Consider the following 25,721-nt stretch of genomic DNA (forward strand, 5'->3'; position numbering starts at 1 on the left):
ACTATTTATATTTGGGAATATAGTAGAACATGAGTGAAACATATCACTATTTATATTTGGGAATATAGTAGAACATGAGTGAAACATATCACCATTTATATTTGTGAATAGAGTAGAACATGAGTGAAACATATCACCATTTATATTTGTGAATATAGTAGAACATGAGTGAAACATTTCACCATTTATATTTGTGAATAGAGTAGAGCGTAAGTGAAACATATCACCATTTATATTTGTGAATAGAGTAGAACGTGAGTGAAGCATATAACCATTTATATTTATATAAGTTGTTCGGGTTTTTTCACCTAAAAAATTCAATATTAATTTTTTGACGACCTAATATAACTTTTTAAGACAATTAACCTTTCAGGAAATACAAAGCGTGACAGACAGACATTTGGCTAGTATTTCTCCGAAAGGGGGCCGAAGGTCGCCTGGAGGTGTCAGCTATTTTAATCCCTCCCACCACTATATAGTAGTATTTTGTCTATCAGTCAGTCAGTAAACACTAAAATTACGTCACATAATGGACGTTTAACGTTGCAATTTGTACTGTCGTGAATCGGTAAAACATGCACAAGCCATGAATCACGAGAAGAATTATGTACTCTGTAGGTTACAACACAGCATGACATATGAACTTCAAAAACAAGAAATAAAAATATTTGTTACTCTTAATTTTGGTTTTAGTTACTCTTGAAACAGAACACTTTAGGGGACCCTGCGGAAGTACATCTAGTACATAAATACAGATATTATAAACAATCAAACGTAATTCTTTTTATACAAAGATAAGAGTGTATAATAGACTGAGCATCTTCAAGTACTCGATGATTTTTTAAAATTTAATTATTCAGAAAAAAAGCAAAAACAGGAACCTGCCAATTTATGACAGATAGATAAAATCAAGACCTTGTGAAAAAAGACTGGAAGTTCTCGTGGTGGGAGAGTATCTGCAGAAGTAAAGTCCATACATTCACAAACGATTTATGTACAGTAAAATTAGAACTATGGAACACTCGACATCACAAAGTTTTAAGCATCTAATCTCATGGTTAGTGAGATTCAGCTACAGTAAAGTGATAAGTGAAGTCAGTCAGCTACAGTAAAGTGATAAGTGAAGTCAGTCAGCTACAGTAAAGTGATAAGTTAAGTCAGTCAGCTACAGTAAAGTGATAAGTGAAGTCAGTCAGCTACAGTAAAGTGATAAGTGAAGTCAGTCAGCTATAGTAAAGTGATAAGTGAAGTCAGTCAGCTATAGTAAAGTGATAAGTGAAGTCACGTGTGATCACAAACCTCAATAGACAAGGTTGAAAATGTGCTACTTTACAAATAAACTTTATCCTCCATCTTATAATTCCATTGAAATAGTATAACACCCCCACCTCCACCATTCAGGTGCACAAGCGGGTTTGAATATTTCGTAGGGTGGACCTGACTCGCATGATTCTAACGTTATAATCTAACTTATTGCTCTCATTTGATATCTCATATTCTGATTTTGCTTCTGCGTCTAACATGCGGCGCTTTAATAGTGCAGCAGTATTTTATCTTAAACCTAAAGTGGAATCAACATTACGTTTATTACTTTTTGTGTAGCAAAAAAATCATTTGAAGAATACCGGAACAAAAAACAATTGTTATATGGGATTATTTTCACTTTCCTGGATGAATGATTAAACCTTTCCGCCCCCGTCTTTTCTACATATCATGCACAGAATACCTAAAAAAAGTGATTAGCGCCATTTTGTCTTTAGGTAACCATGACCCACTCTGTTTTGCTGAGGAGCTACTAACCTGCGTTATTCCGATGTTGGTGGCCTTTAATATTTAAATATTCTTTCGTGAGGGTTAGCTGTGTAGAGTATTGTTCAAAAACCTTTTGAACTCTTTACAGGTGGCACAGCAGTACGTCTGCGGACTTACAACACTAGAAACCTGATTTCGATAGCCGTGGTGGGCAGAGCACAGATAGCCCATTGTGTAGCTGTGTGTTTAACTTCAAACAACAACCTTACAGGTGCCTGAACGCCATCTGTCTTTACAAATTTCAGAATAGTTGAAAAAAAGCTTAATTGAATGTAGCAGAATATTAAGAAAAATTTTTAAAAATTTAACATAGACTTTTCTCGTCAAAATCATTAACGACTTGTAGTGTTTCACGTCAGCAGACAATACAACCTGAAAATTAATTAATAAAATATCTAGCTACGAATCTATCTATTTTTATATGAGGGTTTTATAACTTGTTTTCATAATATACGATGGGATGTTTACCTGAGGAAACTACATGAGTGGTAGGTCCACCAAATCCTAATTCCACACTTGTTGACGCTAAAATACTACTGGACAGCTCGGGCGAGATCGCATCCCTGGTAACAGTCGGATAACTGACGGCATTTGGATGATCTACTGAATTATAAATATCACAACTTAATTTACACAAAGACAACCATAATAAATGTAATCCGAAACTATTTCTGTAAGAATGCTTACTTTACGTAGCTTAGTTTTTGTTTGCTGTCTAGTCTTAGCAATGTTCCGGACCCTGCAAATGTTATGGAACATACTGGAATTAACCAGGATCATGTAGTGGTAGAAGAATGATTGAGACATTAGAAATGGGTAAAGCACAGACCAGAGAGGTATTAATGTCGTAGTGGTAGAAGAAGGATTGATACATTAGAAATGGATAAAGCACAGACCAGAGAGGTATTAATGTCGTAGTGGTAGAAGAAGGATTGAGACATTAGAAATGGATAAAGCACAGACCAAAGAGGTATTAATGTCGTAGTGGTAGAAGAAGAATTGAAATATAAGAAATGGATAAAACAGAGACCAGAGAAAGGTTTTTCCTTAGGGTTTTAAAGGAGGTTAGATATCAGATATTAAACCCTTCTCCTTTATTTTTGATAAGGCAATTGACAGAGAGCATGTGTCTGAAAATTGATAAAAGAGTTAGCACAAAAGATCACATATAAAGTGTAATGAACTTAAAACAAGACCCAAAACTCGAGCGCTTTCGAATAGTTGATTCTTCTTCTTCAGGAGAACAAAGGGGCCTTTGTTCTCCTGAAGAAGAATAGTCAAATAGTCGCTAATTTTATTTCTATTTTGAAAGGGGTGATAGGAGTTTTCCTTGGTATTACAAGCAAATTAGTTTTACTTCTGTAGTAGAAAAATTTCTAGAGTCTGACAGAAAAAAAAACTTTACAAAATCGTTTAGAGAAATATGGTATCACCGGAAAAAATAAAATGGACTCACCAAAAGGAAATCTTTAAAATCTTATATATTTTCGAGGATGTTACTTGTTCTTTGGATGATTGATGTGCTTGATTTTCAAAAAGTTTTTGATAATACAAAATTAGCTAAGAATATCACATCCTTAGAGGTTAGGAAAAGGCTATCTAATTGGGTTGCAAAGTAGTGGGATGGAAGAAAGCAATTTGTTTTAATAAGGAGTCCATTCAAACTGAATGTTTGTTACCAAGAGTCAGTGCTTGGACCATTGTTTTTTACATAAATGATACTGATAGGGATATAACTGGCAAATTAGAAAATTTTGCTCATTAGTTAAAACTATTTGATATTTGTAGCTGTTTTGGGGATGTTTAAATGCAAGGTAATGGTTAACATTTAGGTTATGATAATTTGGATCACCTATCTAAAATAGATAGGAACCCACTCAATAGTGTAACTGAATATAAGAACATTAGTATAGAAATGGATAAATCACAAAAGCCACCGAAACAGTGTTTTGTCGCTAATAGCATTGTTTATAGAATTTTAGGGTTAATTTATAAATGCATATTGATTATACACCAAAAGAAGTAATTATTTCTCTATACAAATTACTAATTAAGCCTCACTTGTGTACAGTTTTGGTGTCTAGGAAAGGGTATTACCTTATTAGAAAGAGTTTAGAGAAAGGTTGGTTAGGGTAATTCTAAGATGGAAGGGTTATCTCGTAAGGATAAGTTAAGATATCTTAGCTTATTTTCTTTAGTGGAAAGGTAAGAGATGATACTGTTGAAATTTACAATATTATACGGGGAATTGATAGCATTGAGGCATCTCAAGACACAAGTTTAAGATTAGGAAAGGACAGGCTAAAAAGTCTAGAATCCGATTAATTCAGTTTTATTTTCTAACAAGGCGATTAATTTATTGAAAGAGTTGACACTGGCATTATAAAGTCACTGTGTTGATAAGCACGCTCTGGTTAATTTACTGGAAATAGAATGCAGCAATTAGCCAGTGGTGACATCTATTGGGTAATTTTGTTATATCTTGAACCAGTATCTCTCTCCTTATATCTAAAGATATTTTTTATTTTGAATTTCGAACAATTATCAAAACGCGTATCATTCTATGCATAAGTAAGGAGTTACAAACTAATTATTTTTATCACCTTAACTGGTACCACGGTGGGACAGCGGTAAGTTTACGGACTTACAATGCCACAATCTGGGGTTTGATTCCCCGCGGAAGACACAGCAAATAGCCCAACGAGGCTTTGCTCTAAAACAAACGAGCAAACCATCTAAGCTAACAAAATCTTATTACAAATTTGATAAATGCTGAATCTCTTGAATGCATGATATGTACCATAGCAAGTTCGTTGTTGTTCTTTAGATGACTTATTTGCTGTCACATTTCTTTTGTTTTCAAACAATATTGAGAATGTTTTATTGAAACGGATGAAATATTATGAAGTATCGAGTTTATAAAAGGTAAAAATTTGTGCAATGAAGTATGATATTAATTACTTACTTTCAAATAATTTTTGGCGTGATCTAAACTCCCCCTAGAAACAGATTTAACAAGTACTCTTCCGAGTTGTCACGTGATTAATGTTAAGCATTTTATTATGAATCTGAGATGTTAAAAAATATCAATATTTAAAGTCCGAGAAAAGTTTGTTTTATTTTGTTTAAGCGTAAACCTACAGAATAGGCTATCTGCGCATTGCGTAGGGATTTAACCCGGGATTTTGCACTCTAAGCCCTCAAGCTTACTACTGAGCCACAGGGGAAGCCAATGAAAAGAGAAACATTTCGTTTCAAAAGTGAGAAGTTAAAAAGTTGTATCCTTAGGTGAGAAAAACTGAATTGGAACTTACCATAGGTTTGGGTGACGACTCGGGAGTTGGTCTGTTCTACTGTAGTGTATAACGTCTGACTTCCAACAGTATAGGGAACTGTAAAGGTGGTGGTGGTGTAGAAGGTAACCAGGATCGTTTCAGTAGGCTGGATGGTGGCAGTATCCAGGCTAAGTTGTGGAGAATTTTGTGGCACAACAACAGCAGAAGAAGCGGTCAGAAGAACACTCCTAAAGCTAGTTTCCAAACCAAAGATAACTGGGACCGAAGTAAATGTGGTATAGGTTTCATATTTTACGGTAACCGGTCCGGATGACTTAAGCTCTTCAGTAGAAATAGTAGGTCTTAGACGCCGGCTGACTTTCACAGTGTACGGTCGTCGAGAAGGAGCGACTACTCCACGAGGTCCTGTTCTTGTAACAACATAGTAGCGTGGTCGACTTGTGATATCAAGTTTTGAAGGCAGAACGAATCTTGTATTAGTTCTGCTAATTCTTCCAGCCCCAAAGGGCCTCCGAACCGTTATTGTCAACCGTTTTCGAGTAGGTCTTCCTTGTTCATCAAGTACGTCTGGAGTTTCTTGGAGGTCGTTTTGCTGATTCTCTGAATTAATACTGTCTAAATTACCATCTGTAGACAACGACAAAGTAGGAGTCGACAATATTTCGTCACCTTCTTCCAGGTTAACATCACTGTCGTAGTTAGAAGAGATGATGTCAATAGATGAAGACAACAGAGTTAGAGATGGATTTTCAACTATGTCGCTTTCTTCAGAATAACTAAGGCTACTTGCAAGTTCTGGACTTTGGGATGTTTGAAGATAAGTTATAGGTCTTCTTGATTGTGGTCTTTCTTTGCTTCTTGATGGTCCAGATCTTACTCTGACAACTACTCCAGGCCTTGGACTAAATATACGGCTTCTCAATGAATAAGGAGGGCGCCTTACTAAGGAAGTCAAAATACGTACGCGTGGTTTACTAGTTTCACCATCATTTTCTACTGTATTATCTAAAGATATTTCAGGTGTTGCATTATCAAATGAACCATCTGGCTCTGGTGAAATAAATTCACTTGCTGAAGCGTAAGATGGTTGCAATTCTGTTGGGTTTATTGGCAATGAATGATAATTATAAGATGACTCCAACTCATTTTCCGCAAGTCTTGTGGTATAAGATGACCCCAGCTCCTTCTCCGCAAGTCTTGTGGGTAAATGCAATGATTCTGAGTCTGATGGACTAAAGGAGGTTGTTTCATGGATCTGTTCAATAACAACGTTACTGATGCCATCAAAATGTAGTAATGTTTTAAGACCAATGTTTACCTCTGTAGTGGTACCACCCACTTTTCTGGACCCTAGATTCACAACACGGCTCACTGGCCCAATAGTCAAGAAACCAGCACTGTTGATTGTGCTTGAGTATAGTTCTGCCGAAAACGGCTCACTCTTAGACACTATATTAGTGACGGTTTCCGCGCGCACTGATTGCCTTGTACTTAGGCCATCATAAAATGTGTAAAAATATGTGAAAAGCGTAAAATATGTTTTCGGAAGCGATGCTAGAGCATTTAGTTCTATTTTTTCCAAATTTTCGTGGTGAAGATTTAAGTTTGAATTTCCTTGATTTCCAGGAGAATCCACAGAAGTCGTTTGGAAGACTCCACGGTATATGTCACTGTTGAATATCTGTAGTCGTGATCCTAAATGGACGATTGTTGTGGCTCCTCCCCCTGTTCTAGAACCTAGCGGTATTGTAGTATAGCCATTGGCTGGTACTGTATATCCACCGTTACTCTGTATAACCTTTACCACGTCAGAGTCAGGAACTTGAGAGAAGACGCTGGAAAGAACAGTCTCGCGGCTGGTATATATAGTGTCTGTGCCGTGGAGAAAGGTTGTAAAGTATGTGTACGTGGTATAATAAGTAAATGGAATTAATTTTGAATACAAATTCTCTGAACTCAAGTTTTTTTCTTGAGAACTTTTCTGTTGACCTTCAGGACCAGCGTTCGTGATGAAACCTAATGGAGATAAGCTGTTCTTATTAATAACATTTATATCGGATACACCCTGAGTCAGTGCAGGCTTTAATTCTGAATCTAGAGCATTTTTCTGTTCTTGGTTTTCTACATCATCGTTATTAATAGGACCTCGCGCCTGCAGTGAACCTAAGATGCGAGATGGTTGTACAGCATCAGGCCTTTTTGTCACAACTACTTTTCTTTTTTTTCCACTCCCAGGCCTTCTTATGCGAATTATACGACGCACTGCTTCCGAGTTATCGTTTACAACATTTTCAGTACTAGCAGCTTTGACACCTGGCTTCCCTTCTTTCGTTTCTTGAAATGTTCCTGGATGAATTTGTGATACTTCTACATCATCATTTCCTTCTTCATTATTAACATTCAAGGCAGAATTACCCAACTTTTGTTCATTTTCTTTGATATTTTCTAAATTGGAAAAATTCTGTCGTGGTCTTTTCCGTCTGACCACCACAGGTGTCCGTCGTAATCCATTCGCATTCTGATGTGTTTGTCCTCTAGGTACGTTTGTCAATGGCCTTAGTTTCCGAATAATAACTCTCCTACGCTTTGTGAGGCTATCTCTCCTATCTTCATCCTTTTCTTCCGTAGTTCCATCTGATTCTTGTTCATCTGCCTGTTCTGCACCATCCTTTGGTAGCCTCCTGCCAAACCCTTCCTCTCCAGGTGCTGTACCTACCAGAGAAAATTGTCGTGTTACTAGGTTTCTGGTGACTGAACGTTTTAAGTCCTGTCCGTTAGTAACATCTCTAAGAATACCCTTTTTAAGTTTGTCAGTCACTTTTATTACTCTTTCGAAGCCAGAAAAACGTGTTCGGTCATTGCTTTCATTACCCCCATTTTTTTCTTCTAAACCTACATTTGATAATAAATCGATAATTGAATCAGCATCACTGACTTTATAACCCTGAAAAGATATATGTGTGTCTGACTGAGGTAACGACTGAGGAAGAGCTGCGACAGGAGACAAACCATTATGTAATCTTTTACCACCCACCTGTGGCCTTACGTCAAAATCTTGATTACTTTGATACTCACCAGATGTTTTGTCATCCTGGTTTTTCTTCTTTCCAAAAACTCTTCTTCTCTCATCATAATCATCAAGAAATACTTCAGCATATGTATCTAAATCTTCATCAGAAGTTCTGATTTGTTCATCGTCTTCCAAAAACTGGTGTAATTTTCTGAGATTGAATCGTAAACCAAGACCATACTCCTTTTCTATATCACTTATAGAACGTTCTGATTTTATATCATTAAGCAACTCTTCTTCATCACTATTACTTTTTTGTCCACTATCTTTCACTACAGCAGATGCTTCATAGACTTCTGTTAGTTTTCCTTTAAATATAGTGGTAAAATCAATATCTGAAACCTTATAAGCACTGATGTAGGAAGATTTCAGCATTTCTGTAGGAAGCGTGGTATCGGTTAGGTCCGACATGTAGCTTACACCTTCCAAACCTGAGCTTAACAAAATGTTGTATTGAGTATCATCCTTCTCTTTGTAAACAGTATTTGTAAATCCTTGGTAACCATCTGGTGTTTTAGTGGCAAACCAGCTGACTTGTGTTTGCAAGCTTCTAGCAACTTTTGTATGTAAGACGGGTTGTTGATAAAAGGGGACTGCAACCTGCGTCACAACAGGTTTCAGTTGTCCATCAGCACCTGAAACGTAAAATGTCAGTTCGGTTGTTAACTGAGGAAATGGAAAATATGGTTGTTGAACCATTGGTGCATGTGTTTGAACTTGGGCTTGAGGAACCGGAATAGTTGTCGTTGTCACAATTGTAGTCTCTGAAAAAGTTGTAGTTGTTAGAGTACGGTATCTCGTTCTTCCTCTAATGACCAAAGGCAAAATTCTGGTTGAAACAAAAGGCTTTTTAGTTACAAAAGAGCTAGATGAGGTTATGTAACTAACCGAATTCGGAGAAATTCCTTGATAAAAGGGAAGTGGAAACTGTTGTTGGGCAGCAGAGGGAGCACTTGCTTCTGGAGCAATAGTGCTGAGAATTGTCGACAATGTAGTTAGAATCCGAGTGTCTGTTATTGTATCTGTTCTTGTACTATAACCAATTTTTAAGGTTACTAAATGTGTTGATTCCCAAGGTGATGTCGTTATAAGAATCTCGGTTATAACGGTATGAAGCTGATCTGTTGGTCCATTAATATCAGGTACATTTGTCTTCGAGGAATAAATTGTTTTTGTAATTCCATCCGAAGTGACAGCAGAATATTCCGATGGTGGAATAACACTACTCCCAAAGGTTGTAGTAGTCAATGTTGCATAAGATGTCTTAAATCCATGGTAGATTGGCAGTATTTTAACGGTTGTGATAACAGAAGTTACAGTAACCGGCGTTTGTGTGGGCGTTACTATAGACGAAGTACTGGTCTCAGGTAAGGTTTTTCTCCACGATCGTGGATCAAAAGTTGGACGTCGCCGTTGTCCCCGGAATCTCACCTCTCTTCGATCTTCTTCATCTGGGTTTTCTTTGCTCACTGCATTAAAAGAACTTCTCAATGACTGCCCTCGGTTTCTTGAACGTCTGCCCTTTGGCCTTCTTATACGAACTCTAGCATTACGAGTATGATTTGGTTTCTCGTCCAGCTCTTCATCCTCAATGTCTTTTTCTTCTTTTCGACGAGATCGTCTTCCAAATCTTGCAGCATTTCTCCTTCCAAATAATCTTGAGCGACGTCCACTTCTGGGCCCTAGGGTTGATCTTAAAGGACGAAAACGATTTTCCCTGTCTAGTGAACTATTTTCTTCAATATCATCTGCATATTCATAATCTTCGGTAATATTGTCTTCTTCAAGATAAGAATCATCATAGTCAGATCTTTCTTCTGCTTGTGGTTGAGAACTAAAAGTTGATCGCCTATTGTTTGAAGGAAAATGGTTTAATCTAGACTCTGACAACCGAGTTCGAAATTGAAAACTGTTTTTCCTTCTTTGTCCTTGAGTTCTAAATCTGGATCGAAAAGATGGTAAAGGACTTGTGTAAGCTTCATCTTCATCATTTTCTGTATAATTAGCATCCTGTTCGTCAATATCTTCTTCAGCATCGTCTATTCGGCGACTTAATATTGGACGTCTAAACCTAATGTTAAAAGAAGGAGGTTTGTGAGTTGGTCTTGTGGGGAGGACGAACGACGGCCTTTTTCTTTGTCGAAATGGTCTGATTCTGATTTGTGGCACATGATCTTCAGTTGAATCATGACTCTCCGTATTATCATTAACTTGTATTTTTGATGTGGATATATTATTAGATTTGTCACCTGTTTTTCCTGATGTTTGTGATCTACTTTGACTCAAATGAAAAGTTCTGGTCCTTTCCTTTGTTTGTTTGTTCTTACGTTTTGAATTTTGTGAGATGTCGTCATCGTAATTATCATAATAATCTTCATAGTAATCATTATCTTTTTTTATTTTGACATCTGCCAAATCAATATCTGTATATTTATCAGTAGACTCATCAAACGATTCGAGAAAGTCGTCTTTACTTTCTGGACTACCTTTTCCCTCTGAATCAAAAGATTCATTTCTACTGTCTTCTATGTAATCATAATCTTCAGCCTTATCTTTGGCCTCTTCATTATCAGTACCTTCAGTACCTCTCACTAATGATGGAAAATGAATGAAAGGCCCTGAACTTTGCGTGGTAACCTTAGCACTGTCTTTTTCCTCAGACTCTAAATTCTCAGTAGTAGTTTTTTCTTCATGTTGTTTTTTCTTAGTAATAGTTTGATTGTTGCCCTTATATTCGACTTTTATTTCTGGTTGAACATAAGAAGATTCTAAAGTATTTATATCAGAATTTATAGATTTGGTAATTATTCTTGAAGTATCATTTTCATCTGACTCTTCAAATGGCGTGGTGCTGGAGTGACTTTTTGTGGGAAACTGTGTGTTTTGCACTTGTGAATTTTCCAGTCTAGTGTCATTTTCTTTGCTTCCAGCATCATGTTTCTCTGACTGTGCTGATATATTGTTTTCAAGAAAAGTGGATTGGAGAGGAGATGATATATGACTAATGTCGCTTGTCTCGTCTGTTTGCTTTAGAGATCTTGTCGGAAATGCTCTCTCGCTGCTTATAAGGGTTTTAGTTAATTCTCTTTCGTTATATGCCGAGACAGGTACAACTTGTGATGACGTTTTTGCAATGTGAGCATAAAATCCATTAAAGTATGTACCATGTATTTCTTTTGTATATATAGTCGCTAATGTTCCATGGATTTCGCTCGATGTCACAGAAGAAATCAAGCCTGTTTTATCACTAGTAGGCTCACTTGTTGACGGTTCAATGATAGACGAAGTACTTCGTGCTACGTGTGCATATAGCCCATTAAAGTACGTTCCAATTATCTCTTTGGTGTGAAGCGTGGTAGTACCTTCGTTTACTTCTGTCATAACATTTGACGATATCACACCAACTGTTTGAGAAGGAGTTGAACTTCTTATTTCTGACTCGGGCAGAACTTGTGAGGTTTTTTTTCCGATATGGGCATAAAATCCGCCAATATACGTTCCATATATTTCGGATGTATGAAGAGTCGTAGTTCCATCATTTAACTCTGTACTTATGATGGCAGATATTAATCCGGTTCTAGATACTTCTGTTTGTTTAGATGAAAGAGAAGATGACGTTGATGTAATAGGAGATGATGGTAAGGTGTTACTTCTCAACAGTTCGGATGGTTCTATTGTGATTGAGTCCAAATTCGTATATGATACTGATTGGTAACTACTGAGGTTGTCGTCATATGATGTTTTTGATAAAAAAGTATTCTCCACTGTACTTTCTGGTGTAATGTTACTAGTAATCATTTCTGCAGGTAACACCCTTGACGTAGACTTCGCAACATGTGCATATACGCCCCCTATATAAGTGCCATATATTTCTGATACGTGTAACGTTGTTGTACCTCTATATAGAACACTACTGATTACAATAGAAGAAATTAATCCAGTTTGATATTCAATCGCTACAGATGGCTTAACTGTGGCTTCGCTATCTTTATCTACAGTTTGAACGGTTGACCTAGAGACAGTCTTCGCCACTTGAGCATAGTAATCGCCAATGTATGTTCCATATATCTGTGTTGTGTAGTAGGTTACTGCTTCATCATGTACTACACTGCTGACTAAGGAAGAGAGTAGGCCTGTTGGATTTACGACTTGTGTCTGGGGACTATCGGATAATGTTGGAGTAGGTGTCTGAACCTCGCTAGTAGTTCGAGCAATCTGAGCATATATTCCACCGATGTATGTTCCATAAATGTTTGTGGTGTATAAAGTAGTAACTCCTGTATTCAGCGCAGTTGAAATGTAAGAAGACAAAAGTCCTGTTTCATAACCAGATAATGATGGTGTTGCCACAACAGGGTTTGTATTCATTTCTCGACTAGTATGAATATGATCTGACACTATGAAGCTTGGTTTTATCAATTCGTCTGAAGAAGGTAAAAGGGAAGTTGATTTAAAGTTGGCGTGTTTTTCTGAACTATAATCCAAGCTATTTAAAGTATCTATATTGTACTGTTCTTCCGTTGTTGTTGGTGAAATCTGTACAGAAGAAAATGTGGACGCTACATGGGCATAAAACCCATTAAAATGTGTTCCAAATATCTGGGTGATCCAGAATGTTGTAGAAGATCCATGAACTTCAGAAGAAGTTGCAGAAGATATTAAGCCTGTTGAAGAAAGAATTTCTGTGGATTCTGGCATTTGAATTGAAGATGTAGTTTGAGCAATGTGTGCGTAAATATCTCCAACATAAGTTCCGTAAATATTTGTAGTGTAGAAGGTCGTAGTTTGATCATTAACTTCACTGTTAATATAAGACGACAAGAGACCAACCTTTTGAAAACTTTCCTTTGGTGTTGTACGTACTTGAGCACCAAGAACTGCTGTTGATTGAGGAGATAGGTTACTACTGATGCTGTCAATAGCATTTGGTGTCTCCGAATACACTTTTACTGCACTTTGGACTATTTGTGCGTAGGCTCCATCTATAAACGTACCATATACTTCAGTAGCATACACTGTTGTCACGCCATCAATGACTTCTTTAGCTTCCATTGACTGAATAAGTCCCGTTGGATATGGGTCATTCTCTTTTGGAGAGTTTGCATCTGGTTCGGATGAGGTGTCTTCGACTGAACGCTCCACCAATCCACTATTAACTTTGACATACGAATGAAACAGATCATCATTTTTTCTTGCAGTTAAGTCACTATAAGTTTGTTCTTTCTCCAGATCAATTGGGCTGTTTTCCTCTTCTTCTTGCACATAGAGTAATTTTCTTTTCTTATGCAAAATTTCAGAACTAATTTGTCCTTCTTTTTCTATCTCTTCCATGAAACCTGTTACACTTGATAAGCTACTTGTTTGGTATGGTTCTGTTGTAGCTACACCACTTATTTCTAAATTTACATTATTTTCTGACTTTAAAAGGTCTTTGCTGTTATGTTGGCTATGGTTTCTTGCTGTATTGTCTTTACTAACTATTGTGTTAGACATAACTATGGAGCTCCCATTTGCAAAAAGAGTAGTGAAAATTGTGTAAGTGACAAGAGGGGCAGTTGAGGAAATTCCTTTATGATTTTCCACCCACTGAGAACTAAAGGTTCCGCTTATCTTGGTTGTAGGACTGTTTATGGACGATGTTGGCTTTGCTGAAATGGAAACAGTGCTGTACCTTGTTACTGTCTCTTCATGAGTGGACAGAGACTGTGTCCCACCAATGAAAAATGTCGTGAAAAACGTGTATGTTGTATAGAAAGGTTTTACACTAGTGATTACAAATTCCTCTGACTTTGTACTCTTCTCTATTATTTCGTTGGGATCAGGATTTTTCATAACTGATTTGGTTGGAAACAGTGGTACAACATTAAAAAGTGTGGTAATTACAGAAGAATTATTCTTAAACAGTGTAATGTAAGATGTCATGGTCGTTACAGTTTCGCTAGAAGATGGCATTATTTCATGAATAAGTTGTGACTGTGTTTCAAGCTGATTACCTGCTGTAGAATGTATCGTTTTTATATTTGTAACTGTATTAAAACTACTTGATATAACTGTTGACCCGTCTGCTGAAATCGTTGGAAAATATGTAAATGTTGTATATAATGTTTCAACATCTGAAGTGGATGTAATGATAGTGGGAATTACTGAAGTTTCCTCACTAATTGTTACTATATTTGTGACAGTTTCCTTCCTAGTCCAAACCGATGTATCTCCATTTCCCTGAGAAGTTGTAAAGTAAGTGTATGTTGTGTAGTAAGTTGTTTTACCAGTTTTACTATTAAGGATATGTTTTCTTAAGTCTTCTTGCACAGAAGGGACATCTCCAGTCTCTTTTTTCGATGGAGCTAAAATTTTACCTGGTTGAGAGCGAAAACTTTCAATAGATTTGATTTCAAAAGTTTTCAATATTTTTGACGGAACGTGTTTGAACAGTGTTGCGGAGTTCGAAAAATTTAATTCCTGGTGTTTAGAGATATTTGCAGAAGTTGTTTGAGTGCCTTGTTGGACAAACTTCATTGAATCCAGTTCTATGCCTTCTGTCTCAAGTGAATTGAAATAAGAAGCTATGAAATTACTAGTTTCTTTTGTTTCCTCCAAAAACTCCGCAGTACTCGAATACGTTGTAGGATTAAAACCAATGTCACCTGATTCTCTATTAAGGTTTGGAGTTGCATGTCTTGAGATACTTTCTAAAGTGTTTTCATTAAGGCTAGAATCTATTGCGGGGTTTTGGAAAGAGTAATAATACACAGAATTAACAGAAGTATAACTTGGCATCAACTCACTAGTCACTACGTTATCATCTACTCTGGAAGATGACAGCAAGGTCTCCACACCACCATCATCAGGGATTCTCTTACCTTGAAATGTACCATCCATAACACTAACACTTGCATATTCAGATAACAATGACAGTGAAGGCGTAACGAAATTAGATTCTTTTCGAGACGAAACCTTTGAGATAAATGACTTTTGAAAGCTTCTCGTCAAAATATCTTCACTTACATGGTTTCCAATGGTTATTATGACATTTTCGTCATCGTCTATCATTTTGGGGTTTATTTTAATATTTTTTTGAAACATTTGCTCAACAGTTTCAGCATCACCGTAATCATTACTGTATCCTTCTGACTTCATATTTTCAAAGTAGGTTCTTCTTTGTTCGGAAACTGAATGTTTTTGTAATTTATTTTCACTTTCGGAATTGAATCTATTCTTTTTGTTTTGATTAATGGAAAGCCAATTGTCTTCTTTCCTCAGTGAAAGGTCAGAATCAATGGGTTTAGTCTGCTGCAGCGTTATAAAAATACTGGATGTACTTTGTATTAAATGAGCATAAGTTCCCTTAATATAAGTCCCAAAGATAAACGATTTCCACTGAATGGTTGTACTGTCAATTACATCTGTACCCACAAGTGACGTAATCAAACCTGTTGGATGAGCTATTACAGTAGAAGAGTGAACGTTATCATCCAATACAGTATAACGTGAGGTAGCATACAGCTTGATGTCATCAACCTCCTTTCTTTCGCTATTTCTTTGTGTTTCACTTTGACGAGTTTTGTTCGCGGATTCCTTAGTGTCGAAAGCGTCAATGCTTCCCAGACTAGTTAGAAACATCGTAGTTTGTAAGACTGGAATTGTTTCCGTAACATATGATGTTTCGAGAGTATGTTTTAAATTCTTTTGTTGTCTCGGTTTCTGTGTTTTCATTGTTTTCGTCATTATAGTTGATGTTGACACAGTTTTCATCATGTCAACTGCCCCGCTATAAGTCGAAGTTGACATAGATCGTTGAGATATAAACTGCCTTGTATGTGTGCCAAATATTGGATCAGAACTATGGACCACTAAAGTTCTATCTTTTGATTCCTTAGGTATATACTGTGGGCCAGTGTTTGCAATTCGACTTGCATGCTTAAAGCCTAAAGTTTTTGTTCCCTCGGTAACTGTTGGAAGAAAAATAACTTCTGTCCCAGAAATTATAGTAGAAAATTCAAGAAACCCATACAAAGTAACTTTTGATTGTATTATCGGAACTGTATTTCTTCTCCTAGCAGTGAAGCTTTCATCTTTTTCAGGCTTAGCGTGATAATAGGGATAAGTAGGATGAATGTTTTCTTCCTCTATACTTCCATCAGTATCTGCTCCAAGCAGAGGATCAAATATTGGACCAAACTGACTGATGGTTTTTGTCACTCTCATATCTTTGTTTTCATTATGTGGCTGAATTAAAGATGGTAGTAATAAATATTCCTTTAGGTTACTACTAGTGTAAGACGGCTCAACTCTTGTGGCCGGATATCTTTGATAGTAGAGATCTTCAGGTAGCGCTTCAGAATCATCATCGTGATAACTCTGATCACCATCTCCAAAGGTAGGAGGTAAGTAAAATCTATCAGTAATAATAACACGGCCACCCTCTAACCCAGATTTTCTTCCAGTTGGATTAGTAAATATGTTTAACCTTCTTCCTTCTCTGTTTAACCCAACGTTAGAGGACTTTGAGAATTCTTCTGGGTATGCAGTGGCTCCTTCAGCATTGGTGGGCATAATTGTTCCAATTTTTCCTACTGTTTTAGCCCCTGCCGTATCTAACACAGTTCCTAGTGGTTCTTTATAAGCAGTGTAGCCTGTCGTCTTCGAGTTTCCATTGGAAGTAACTCTTAATGTACTAACACCGGTAAATTCAGGAAGTACACGATTAGCTTCACGTGGTATCACTTTTTCGATTTCATAAATTGGCATATTATGCATCCTATTTTCTTTCCCTATTTCAGATTTTTCTGAAAGCATACTTTTATTGATATCTTTCACAGAATTTGTGGATGATATTCTACTGGTAGCAGAAGGAATAACCTCAGATTGTTCAGCTGAACTCATAATAATAACTTCTTCATCATCTTTGAAATTAAAATTCACCTCTTGGTCTTTTGAATAATATTCTTTCTTTGATAATAATATCTTACTATATTTTCCAGGAACAATCGTGGAATGCAAAAAAGTATTACTGCCTATATCTGGAGTTTTTGAAGTAGTATCTTCTAGAAAATGTCTGTAACTAGAAACGTCAACTTCTGGTGTTTCGTCGTCATCAACAAATGTACGAGTGGAAAGTGAAGCTCTTTCAGGGGCGGATGTTATAATCACCTGATTATCGGTGTTAATCTGATCGACGCTGTTGGGATATTTTCTTTTCATCTCAAACTCTGAAGTTCCGCTATTATTGTTTGTGATTTCCAATAAGGACTTGGTAAAAACTTGCTGAAATGAACTCGTGATGGAAAAGCTTGGTAAGACGTTGACTTCTTCAAACTTCGAACGTTTAAGTGGCTCAGTCTGCCGAACACTGTCCCTCTGTCTATTTTGATCCATAACACCAATATGAACGTGAGATTTGTTGAACAATGGAGTTGACAACGTGTCTCTATTACCTGGATAATCCATTGATTTACGAGAAGAAAGTTTTACCGCTGTCTGGTAAACCTTACCGGAGGTTAGAGAACCAAACATTTGGGTTTCCCTGCTAACCTTGTACAGTGGACTTGTAGAATGTAATCCGTCAAGGGTTGTATGCGAAGGGGTTGGCCTAAGAACCGAAGAATAACTGTTGACAACATGAGAAAATGTTCCGTCTATATATCTTCCATGTACTTGATTAGTATCAACTGTTGTCGTTCCATACTGGGTAATAGTACTGAAAGAATAAATGACCTTTGTGGGATTTACGTTGAAAGTTCTAAAACCTCCTGCTGTTGCTCTAGACATTTCTTGATTGGCACTAGGAATAAAATCCGGAGACTTGGTTGTTGAAGTTTGTTGAGTCCTGGTGGTCTGAGAATCTTCCTCAAAAACATCGTATACCTCAGTCGTATTATTTGTTGTTGCTTCTATCCCGCCCTGCAGCCCACTAGGCTGGTCCTGGCCCGCGTCATCTGTACGAGTCAGTGTGGAAATAGCAATAGTAAACTTTCCTGTATCTTTACTAGCTACAATTAAAGTGACACAAGAATATCTGGTGTAATCTCTACTGCACGGTTCACATTTATATTGACACTATACTGTGCATGTCTGCCCGCCCCAGTAACTTTCAATGTATTTCTATAGAGTACTTCTTCCCCTAACAACATGGTAACTGTTACTTTACAAAACCTTAAATTAATAGCATTTAAAGCAAGAATAAAATCTTACACACACACACACACACACACATATATATATATATATATTTTTCATAAGCAAATAAATATTATAAACAACTATAATAATTTGTAATCTGTGCTGTCCACATTGTTAAACACTAACCTGTTTGTCTCTTTATTCTTTCGGGAGCCAAGAAGAGTTGATTGTTTTCTGAACAGATGTAATTCTTGTGATTTCCGGATAGATCTGAAATATAATTAATAGTTACTTTTATATGAATAACACTTTATAATAAAAGTATCTGTTTATTTCAGTAATAAAGAAATCGTAATTTTCAGGATATTATAACATGTTCTATAACGTATCGTACATCTTCTATATAAATGTCAATAGTCCTTATTTCAAAAAATAGATCAATCGTAAGTTTAGTGAGTTTCAATCATGACAACATATAAATATTTAGTTGATTTATATATATTATTCAGGTAGAGTAACATATTTTAAATTCACCTAAGTTTGTTTTATTTTTTTTTTCTGATATTCGTCATATAAATTTTATTATAATATTCGTCTCATATTTTTTTAAATACACGAAGAAGACACTTTAACCGAACAATTAACTATAACACAAAAACTTGGAGAAAAATATGAGAAGTAAAATTTTCAACTGTAACAGCTTTTATATGTGTAAACTCATTCATATCAAAACTTAGCACAAAGTTACACAAGGGAAGGGCATAGCCATCTGATAGACTATTGGGGAGGCAGCTAGTCAAAAGCACCTACGCCAACTCTTGAGCTACTTTGTTCTGATATGATAATGATGATTCACTGTTACTCTTATAGGACACACACGACTCAACAATGCAGAAAGCGTTTTTGTAGCAACGGGTAGAATACTAAGTATCCTCAATTTGAAACTCCGGGCACGTTATCCACATAGTCAAGGTCGGCCCAAGAACTAAACATAAGATATTAAAAAATCGTTACAGAAAGATTACTGAATTCAACTTCATAAAATAGTAAGAAATCGTTAGAGAAAGATTACTGAATTCAACTTCATAAAATAGTAAGAAATCGTTACAGAAAGATTACTGAATTCAGCTTCATAAAACACTAAAAAAATCGTTAGAGAAAGATTACTGAATTTAGCTTCATAAAATAGTAAGAAATCGCTAGAGAAAGATTACTGAATTCAGCTTCATAAGATAATAAGAAATCGTTAGAGAAAGATTACTGAATTCAGCTTCATAAAATAATAAGAAATCGCTAGAGAAAGATTACTGAATTCAGCTTCATAAAATAATAAGAAATCGTTAGAGAAAAATTACTGAATTCAGCTTCATAAAATAGTAAGAAATCGTCAGAGAAAAATTACAGAATTCAGCTTCATAAAATACTAAAAAATTTTATGAAGCTGAATTCAGTAATCTTTCCGTAACGAATAGTAAGAAATCGTTACAGAAAGATTACTGAATTCAGCTTCATAAAATAGAAAGAAATCGTTACGGAAAGATTATTGAATTCAGCTTCACAAAATAGTAAGAAATCGTTACAGAAAGATTACTGAATTAAAATTTCACTGGACTAAAATATAAACAGGAAAGTATAAAGTCAAAGGGGAATACTGAATTCAATAGTAAGCCACTTTTAAAAATGAAAACGTACACAGAAATGCATTAATTGTAGGTTTCACTAAAACAAAACATTACAACAACAAGAGGGGTACTCCGCATAACCCCAGTCGTGCAGTGTTGATCATAATCATATTGGGCTCTCAGAATATACCAAAATATGTCCGTATATCCGTCGTTGTCTACAGATACGGACCATTTTGGCAGAACAATGAGGAATCTTATTCTACCTATGTCCACCAAATTTCATTAAAATCCGATCGTTTGTTTGTTTGTTTCTTTGTTTGTTTTTTAATTATGCACAAAGCTACACAAGGGCTATCTGTGCTCTGCCCACCACGGGTATCGAAACCCGGTTTCTAGCGTTGTAAGTCCGTAGACATACCGCTGTGCCACTGGAGGGCCAAATCCGATTGTTTTAGACTGAGTGAGTCACAGAGCAAAGATAGTGTGAAAAATTGATCCCAGTGTTAACATATTTCTTTTACCTTGCTCTGACCTTGACCCTCCAAAAACTAATCACTTCTAAGTTGGATCATAGTCCAAATGTATACCCACTTTCGTCCAAATCAATTCAGCCGTTTTCGAAAAATCTTGGCTAGGTGGCTAGGGCGCTCGACTCACAATTTACGGGTAGCGGTTTCGAATCCCCGTCCCACCAAATATACTCACCCTCTCAGCCGTGTGGGAGTTAATCCCACTATTCGTTGGTAAAAGGGTAGCGGGGGGGGGTCATGACTTTCTTTCATTGCTGAATTAGGGACGGTAGGCGCAGATAGCCCTCGTGTGGATTTGTGGGAAATTCACAACAAACCAAACGAAAAATCTTGCTGACAAACAAACACACACAGAAATGAAAACATGGCCTGGAAATCAATAAAAAAAAAAGAATAATAAACATTTAGAAACAAAAATATTGTTTGTCTTTCGATTATTCTTTTAATTTGATTTTCTCTTTCGTCTGATGTAGACTTCATTAAATGAATGCCCAATGTTTCGTTTTCGTTATTTATGTTGTGTTGAAATTTTTCCTTTATAATCCACTCTCAAAGGAACAACAACATTTTAAAGAACAGATATTAAATATAAGTGGTGATGGTATAGTTATGCTGTGCCCGCCGTGAAAATCAAAATCTGACTTTTATAAGCCATAAGTTTTACCGCTGATCCACCAGTGAACAGGAGAGTATTGTTACGACTCTGGGAGCATGCGCGTTGGAGTTTCTCGAATTATCGAGGAACCCCGCGAATGTCCGAGTGTTTGCTAGACGTCCTCTTTTTTAGTATATAAGCCTGGCAGAGATGCCAGCGATAGATACATAATTGAGTCAACCGAACAGTAGTGACGTTGAGCCGTAAATTGTGTGTTTTGCAGTCGTCCCATAGAGTGAAGTTATGGAGCTTTGGAATCGTTGTGATTTATAGCATGTATTATAAAAGTAGTTAAGTTTAGAAACGTATTGATTGTGAAATTACTGTGTATTACAAAATTGTATCGAGAAAGAATAAACTAGTTTTAATCAAGAAAGGATCTGTATCACTGAAGTTCCTCGGAAAGAATTTATACCAGAAATTAACAAACAAGCAGATACGTAACAGTATGAAATTTCAGTTTATTTGCCTTACATTTTAATAAGCTCGTTGAAAGATACACTCTAGACTGCAATAATCCAAAGCATATACTTAATATCATACATACATTGTTTTCCTGTTTTTAATTACACTTTACTTTTACGCTTAACATTTTAGAAACAAATTGATTAAAACAGTTAAAATTTTAATTGTTTTTAAAACTCATATGGAGAGAGATATATCATAGAAATAATTTCACATAACGATGCATTTTGCATTGTTCCATTCAAAACGTAGACTGTCAAAGTTACGAACACATAGAAAAGGTTAATGTGATACGAAAAAGCGAACTTATGAAAAATATGGCAAATAAAAGCTAAAGAGAAAACATTTAGTTTATCTTAAATTACATTTATAAAAACACCAACAAGCTATTTAAAAAAAAATTATTACTCGTGCCATGCAGTTCATGTTCTTCGAACATCCTTAAATATTACATAAATTTTACTTTAATTAGAAATATCACTAGGTCCAGTTTGGCGCGTTTTATATGTAAGATGTCAAGCTATTTACTTTTGCATTTGAAGTCATAATAAGCGTTCAAGATATATCACATTTACACGATTTTTTCATGGTGAGAAAGTGACGTTATTTCTTATTTTTCAAAGAGTGCTGACAGAGTAGTTTAAAAATCACTGGTTCTGTTTTTTTGGTCTATGTTTTATATATATGATTTATAAACAACATACATGAACATTGAAAGCATAAAACAGAGGCAAAATATTTCATATGTGAACTTGTAAGTAGGAGAATGTTCGACTGAATAGCAAATCTCAACATTTTCTGAGTAGAATGTTTTGATAAGTTTGGAAAAGGCAATTTCTGTTCAAGAAACTTCTTAGAGAGCTCTTTCCTAGTTTCTAATATTTTATAACTGTTTTTTCTATACTTTTATTTTATCAACAGTGTTTATTCAACAATGATGAGTGTTCTTCAAACTATTTTACATTTAATATCATCTATCCACCTTCATTCCTTCAAATTATTTTACCTTTAATATCATCTACCATCTTCATTTCTTCAAACTATTTTACATTTAATATCATCTACCCACCTTCATTCTTTCAAACTATTTTACCTTACCTTTAATATCATCTACCATCTTTATCTTCTCAAACTATTTTATATTGAATATCATCTTCCACCTTTATTCCTTCAAACTATTTTACATTTAATATAATCTACCACCTTCATTCTTTCAAACTATTTTACCTTTAATACCATCTACCAACCTTCATTCCTTCAAACTATTTTACCTTTAACATCATCTACCATCCTTCATTCTTTCGAACTATTTTACCTTTAGCATCATCTACCATCCTCGTTCTTTCGAACTATTTTACCTTTAGCATCATCTACCATCCTTCATTCTTTCGAACTATTTTACCTTTAGCATCATCTACCATCCTAGTTCTTTCCAACTATTTTACCTTTAGCATTATCTACCATCCTTCATTCTTTCGAACTATTTTACCTTGAATATCATCTACCCACCTTCATTCTTTCAAACTATTTTACCTTGAATATCATCTACCCACCTTCATTCTTTCAAACTATTTTACCTTTAGCATCACCTTCTTACCTTCATTCTTTCAAACTATTTTACCTTTAGCATTATCTACTTACCTTCATTCTTTCAAACTATTTTACCTTTAGCACCATCTACCATCTTCATTCCTTCAAATTATTTTACCTTTAGCATCATCTACCATCCTTCATTCTTTCGAACTATTTTACCTTTAGCATCATCCACCATCCTTCATTCTTTCGAACTATTTTACCTTTAGCATCATCTACCCACCTTTATTCCTTCAAACTATTTTACCTTGAATATGATCTACCCACATTCATTTCTTCAAACTATTTTACCTTTAGCATCACCTACCATCCTCGTTCTTTCTAACTATTTTACCTTTAATATCATCTACCCACCTTCATTCTTTCAAACTATTTTCCCTTTAGCATCATCTACCATCTTCATTCCTTCAAACTATTTTACCTTGAATAGCATTTACCCACCTTCATTTCTTCAAACTATTTTACCTTTAATATCATTTACCCACCTTCATTTCTTCAAACTATTTTACCTTTAATATCATTTACCCACCTTCATCGGAACCTTCAAAACAATCCCTGATTCCATCGCCAACAAAGCTACGGCTGATACATCGTGGATTTCCACAATAACACCGATACTGATCTGGAGCACAATCTTGTTGAAAAAAACAACACGAATAAAAAGGTAAGTTACCTGATCATTGTACATACTCTCCGCTATATATTAATTGACGTAGCATTTAAGGCATAGAGAATAAACATTATGAAATACAGAAAAACTTGTTTTCAAACAAATTACGTACACATAGTTATTTGTTAACCCTAAAAGCAAAATTGCTCTTAAGAAAAAAAATCTAGTTAATTAAGAAAAATAATTGATCTAATAATCCTAGGACTAACGTACCCACAAAATAATGTAGGCCATATACAAAATAAGGTTTAGCCTATACTATACTAAGGGCATTTACAAATAAATAAAACATAAAGAAATATTACAAGCATATTTATGAATTAAAATTTATGAAAGTGTATCTTTTAAGCATAAACGCACTTATTTAGTTAGATATACATTTTAAAACTAATATTTACGAAAAAGACCGAAATCTTACTTAAAATGAGCAAAAAGAGTGCAAGCCACAAAAAAGCATGTCATTAACGACAATTTCTATTTTTACAAAACTTTTATTATTGTTACGGCAGCGGAAGTCACGTGACGCTGATCAGTTTCTCGAATGATCGGGGAAGCCCGAATGTGTTCGAGATGCCCTCTTTGTTAGTACATCAGCCTGGCAGTGAAAGCTAGAGGCGACGATATATGAATGAACCGAGAGCAGTAGTTACTTTGAGTTCCGATAGTTTCGAGCAAGTGAGCCGTAAAGTGTATGTCTTGCATTACACTAGAGCGAAGTTATCGAGATTGTGAATCGCTGTGATTTATAGCTTGTATTGTAAAAATCGTTAAGTTTAAATTGACGAGAAACGTACTGATTGTGGAACTACTGTGTACTAAAAGTTTGTATCGAGGAAGAATAAATTGGTTTAATCAAGAAAGGACTTGTATCAGTGAAGATCCTCGGAAGGAATTTCTACCAGAAACGAACAAAGAAGCAGATACTAACAAATTGGTGTCAGAGAGTGGGACGGAAAAGAAAAAGAAATGGAAACTATAAGTGGCAAATCAAACTACAACTTAGCAGATTTGATGACAGCAATACAAGAAGAGCAAAAGAAACAAGAAGAGAGATAACAGCAGTGACAAGAAAACCGGCAACAGTGGCAGCTCGAACAGCAAAATAAACAAGAAGAGAGATTACAGCAGTTGTTGGGAGAAAAATAAAAGAAACAAAAAGAGAGATTGCAGCAGTTGTTGGAGGAAAAGAAAAGAAACAAGAAGAAAGATTACAGCAGTTGTTGGAGGAAAAAGAAAAGAAGCAAATGAGTACCAGAAGCAGTACAGAGCTTTGTGGTGTGACAGGACATTATGCAAGTGTATGGGGACCAGTGGGAATAACTAATGAGCTCATGGGCATAAAGAACAGACACTAAGTATACTTGGCTGACATTGAAGACCCATGCATATTAGGGTTGGACTACTTACTACCGAGGAAGCATAAAATGGCGTTTGGGAACAACAAAGGCCAAATTCCAGTAAGTGTTAAATGAGACATTGAACTAACCAGGTGCCATCAAGCTGAATCAAAGTGACTGAAGGAGTTGATGATGGTGAAGTGGAACCAAGTATTGATATTAAAGCAGAACAGGAGAAACATCAAGATTTGAAGCCAATAATTGATTTTCTACAAGCAAGTGTTTTGCGCCCTACTTGGGAGAAGGTGTCTAGCTTAAGCCCCGTGACAAAGAACTATTGGGCACAATGGGACCAGTTGAAGCTCGAAGGTGGTATTCTTCTCCGAAGATGGGAAAGTGATGACCTGGCAAACAGTTATACCGAGGAAGTTACGTTATTCAAAATATTTCACGTAGAAGATGTGATAAATATAATTGTGAAAACAATATTGTAGCTAATTTAAGGTTTTCAGTGGATTTGGTCTTTAAAGTATTGTTACATCTCTGGTC

At 35.8% G+C, this 25,721-nt stretch overlaps 1 protein-coding gene across 1 annotated transcript in view; it reads right to left on the minus strand.

Annotated features, from left to right (window-relative positions):
* LOC106469765 overlaps positions 1-25,721 on the minus strand; it is a 52,003-nt gene that overhangs the window by 20,817 nt on the left and 5,465 nt on the right. Inside the window, exons 2-7 of the mRNA XM_022398319.1 lie at positions 23,695-23,799; positions 18,484-18,567; positions 11,949-18,167; positions 7,107-11,765; positions 5,127-7,058; positions 2,281-2,412 (exon numbers count right to left, since the gene is read on the minus strand). Coding sequence (XP_022254027.1) covers positions 2,281-2,412; positions 5,127-7,058; positions 7,107-11,765; positions 11,949-18,167; positions 18,484-18,567; positions 23,695-23,799 — 13,131 coding nt within the window. The remainder of the gene's footprint in view (positions 1-2,280; positions 2,413-5,126; positions 7,059-7,106; positions 11,766-11,948; positions 18,168-18,483; positions 18,568-23,694; positions 23,800-25,721) is intronic.

Source organism: Limulus polyphemus, unplaced genomic scaffold, assembly GCF_000517525.1.
Source record: "Limulus polyphemus unplaced genomic scaffold, Limulus_polyphemus-2.1.2 Scaffold3647, whole genome shotgun sequence".
In the NCBI taxonomy this organism is placed as follows: domain Eukaryota; kingdom Metazoa; phylum Arthropoda; class Merostomata; order Xiphosura; family Limulidae; genus Limulus; species Limulus polyphemus.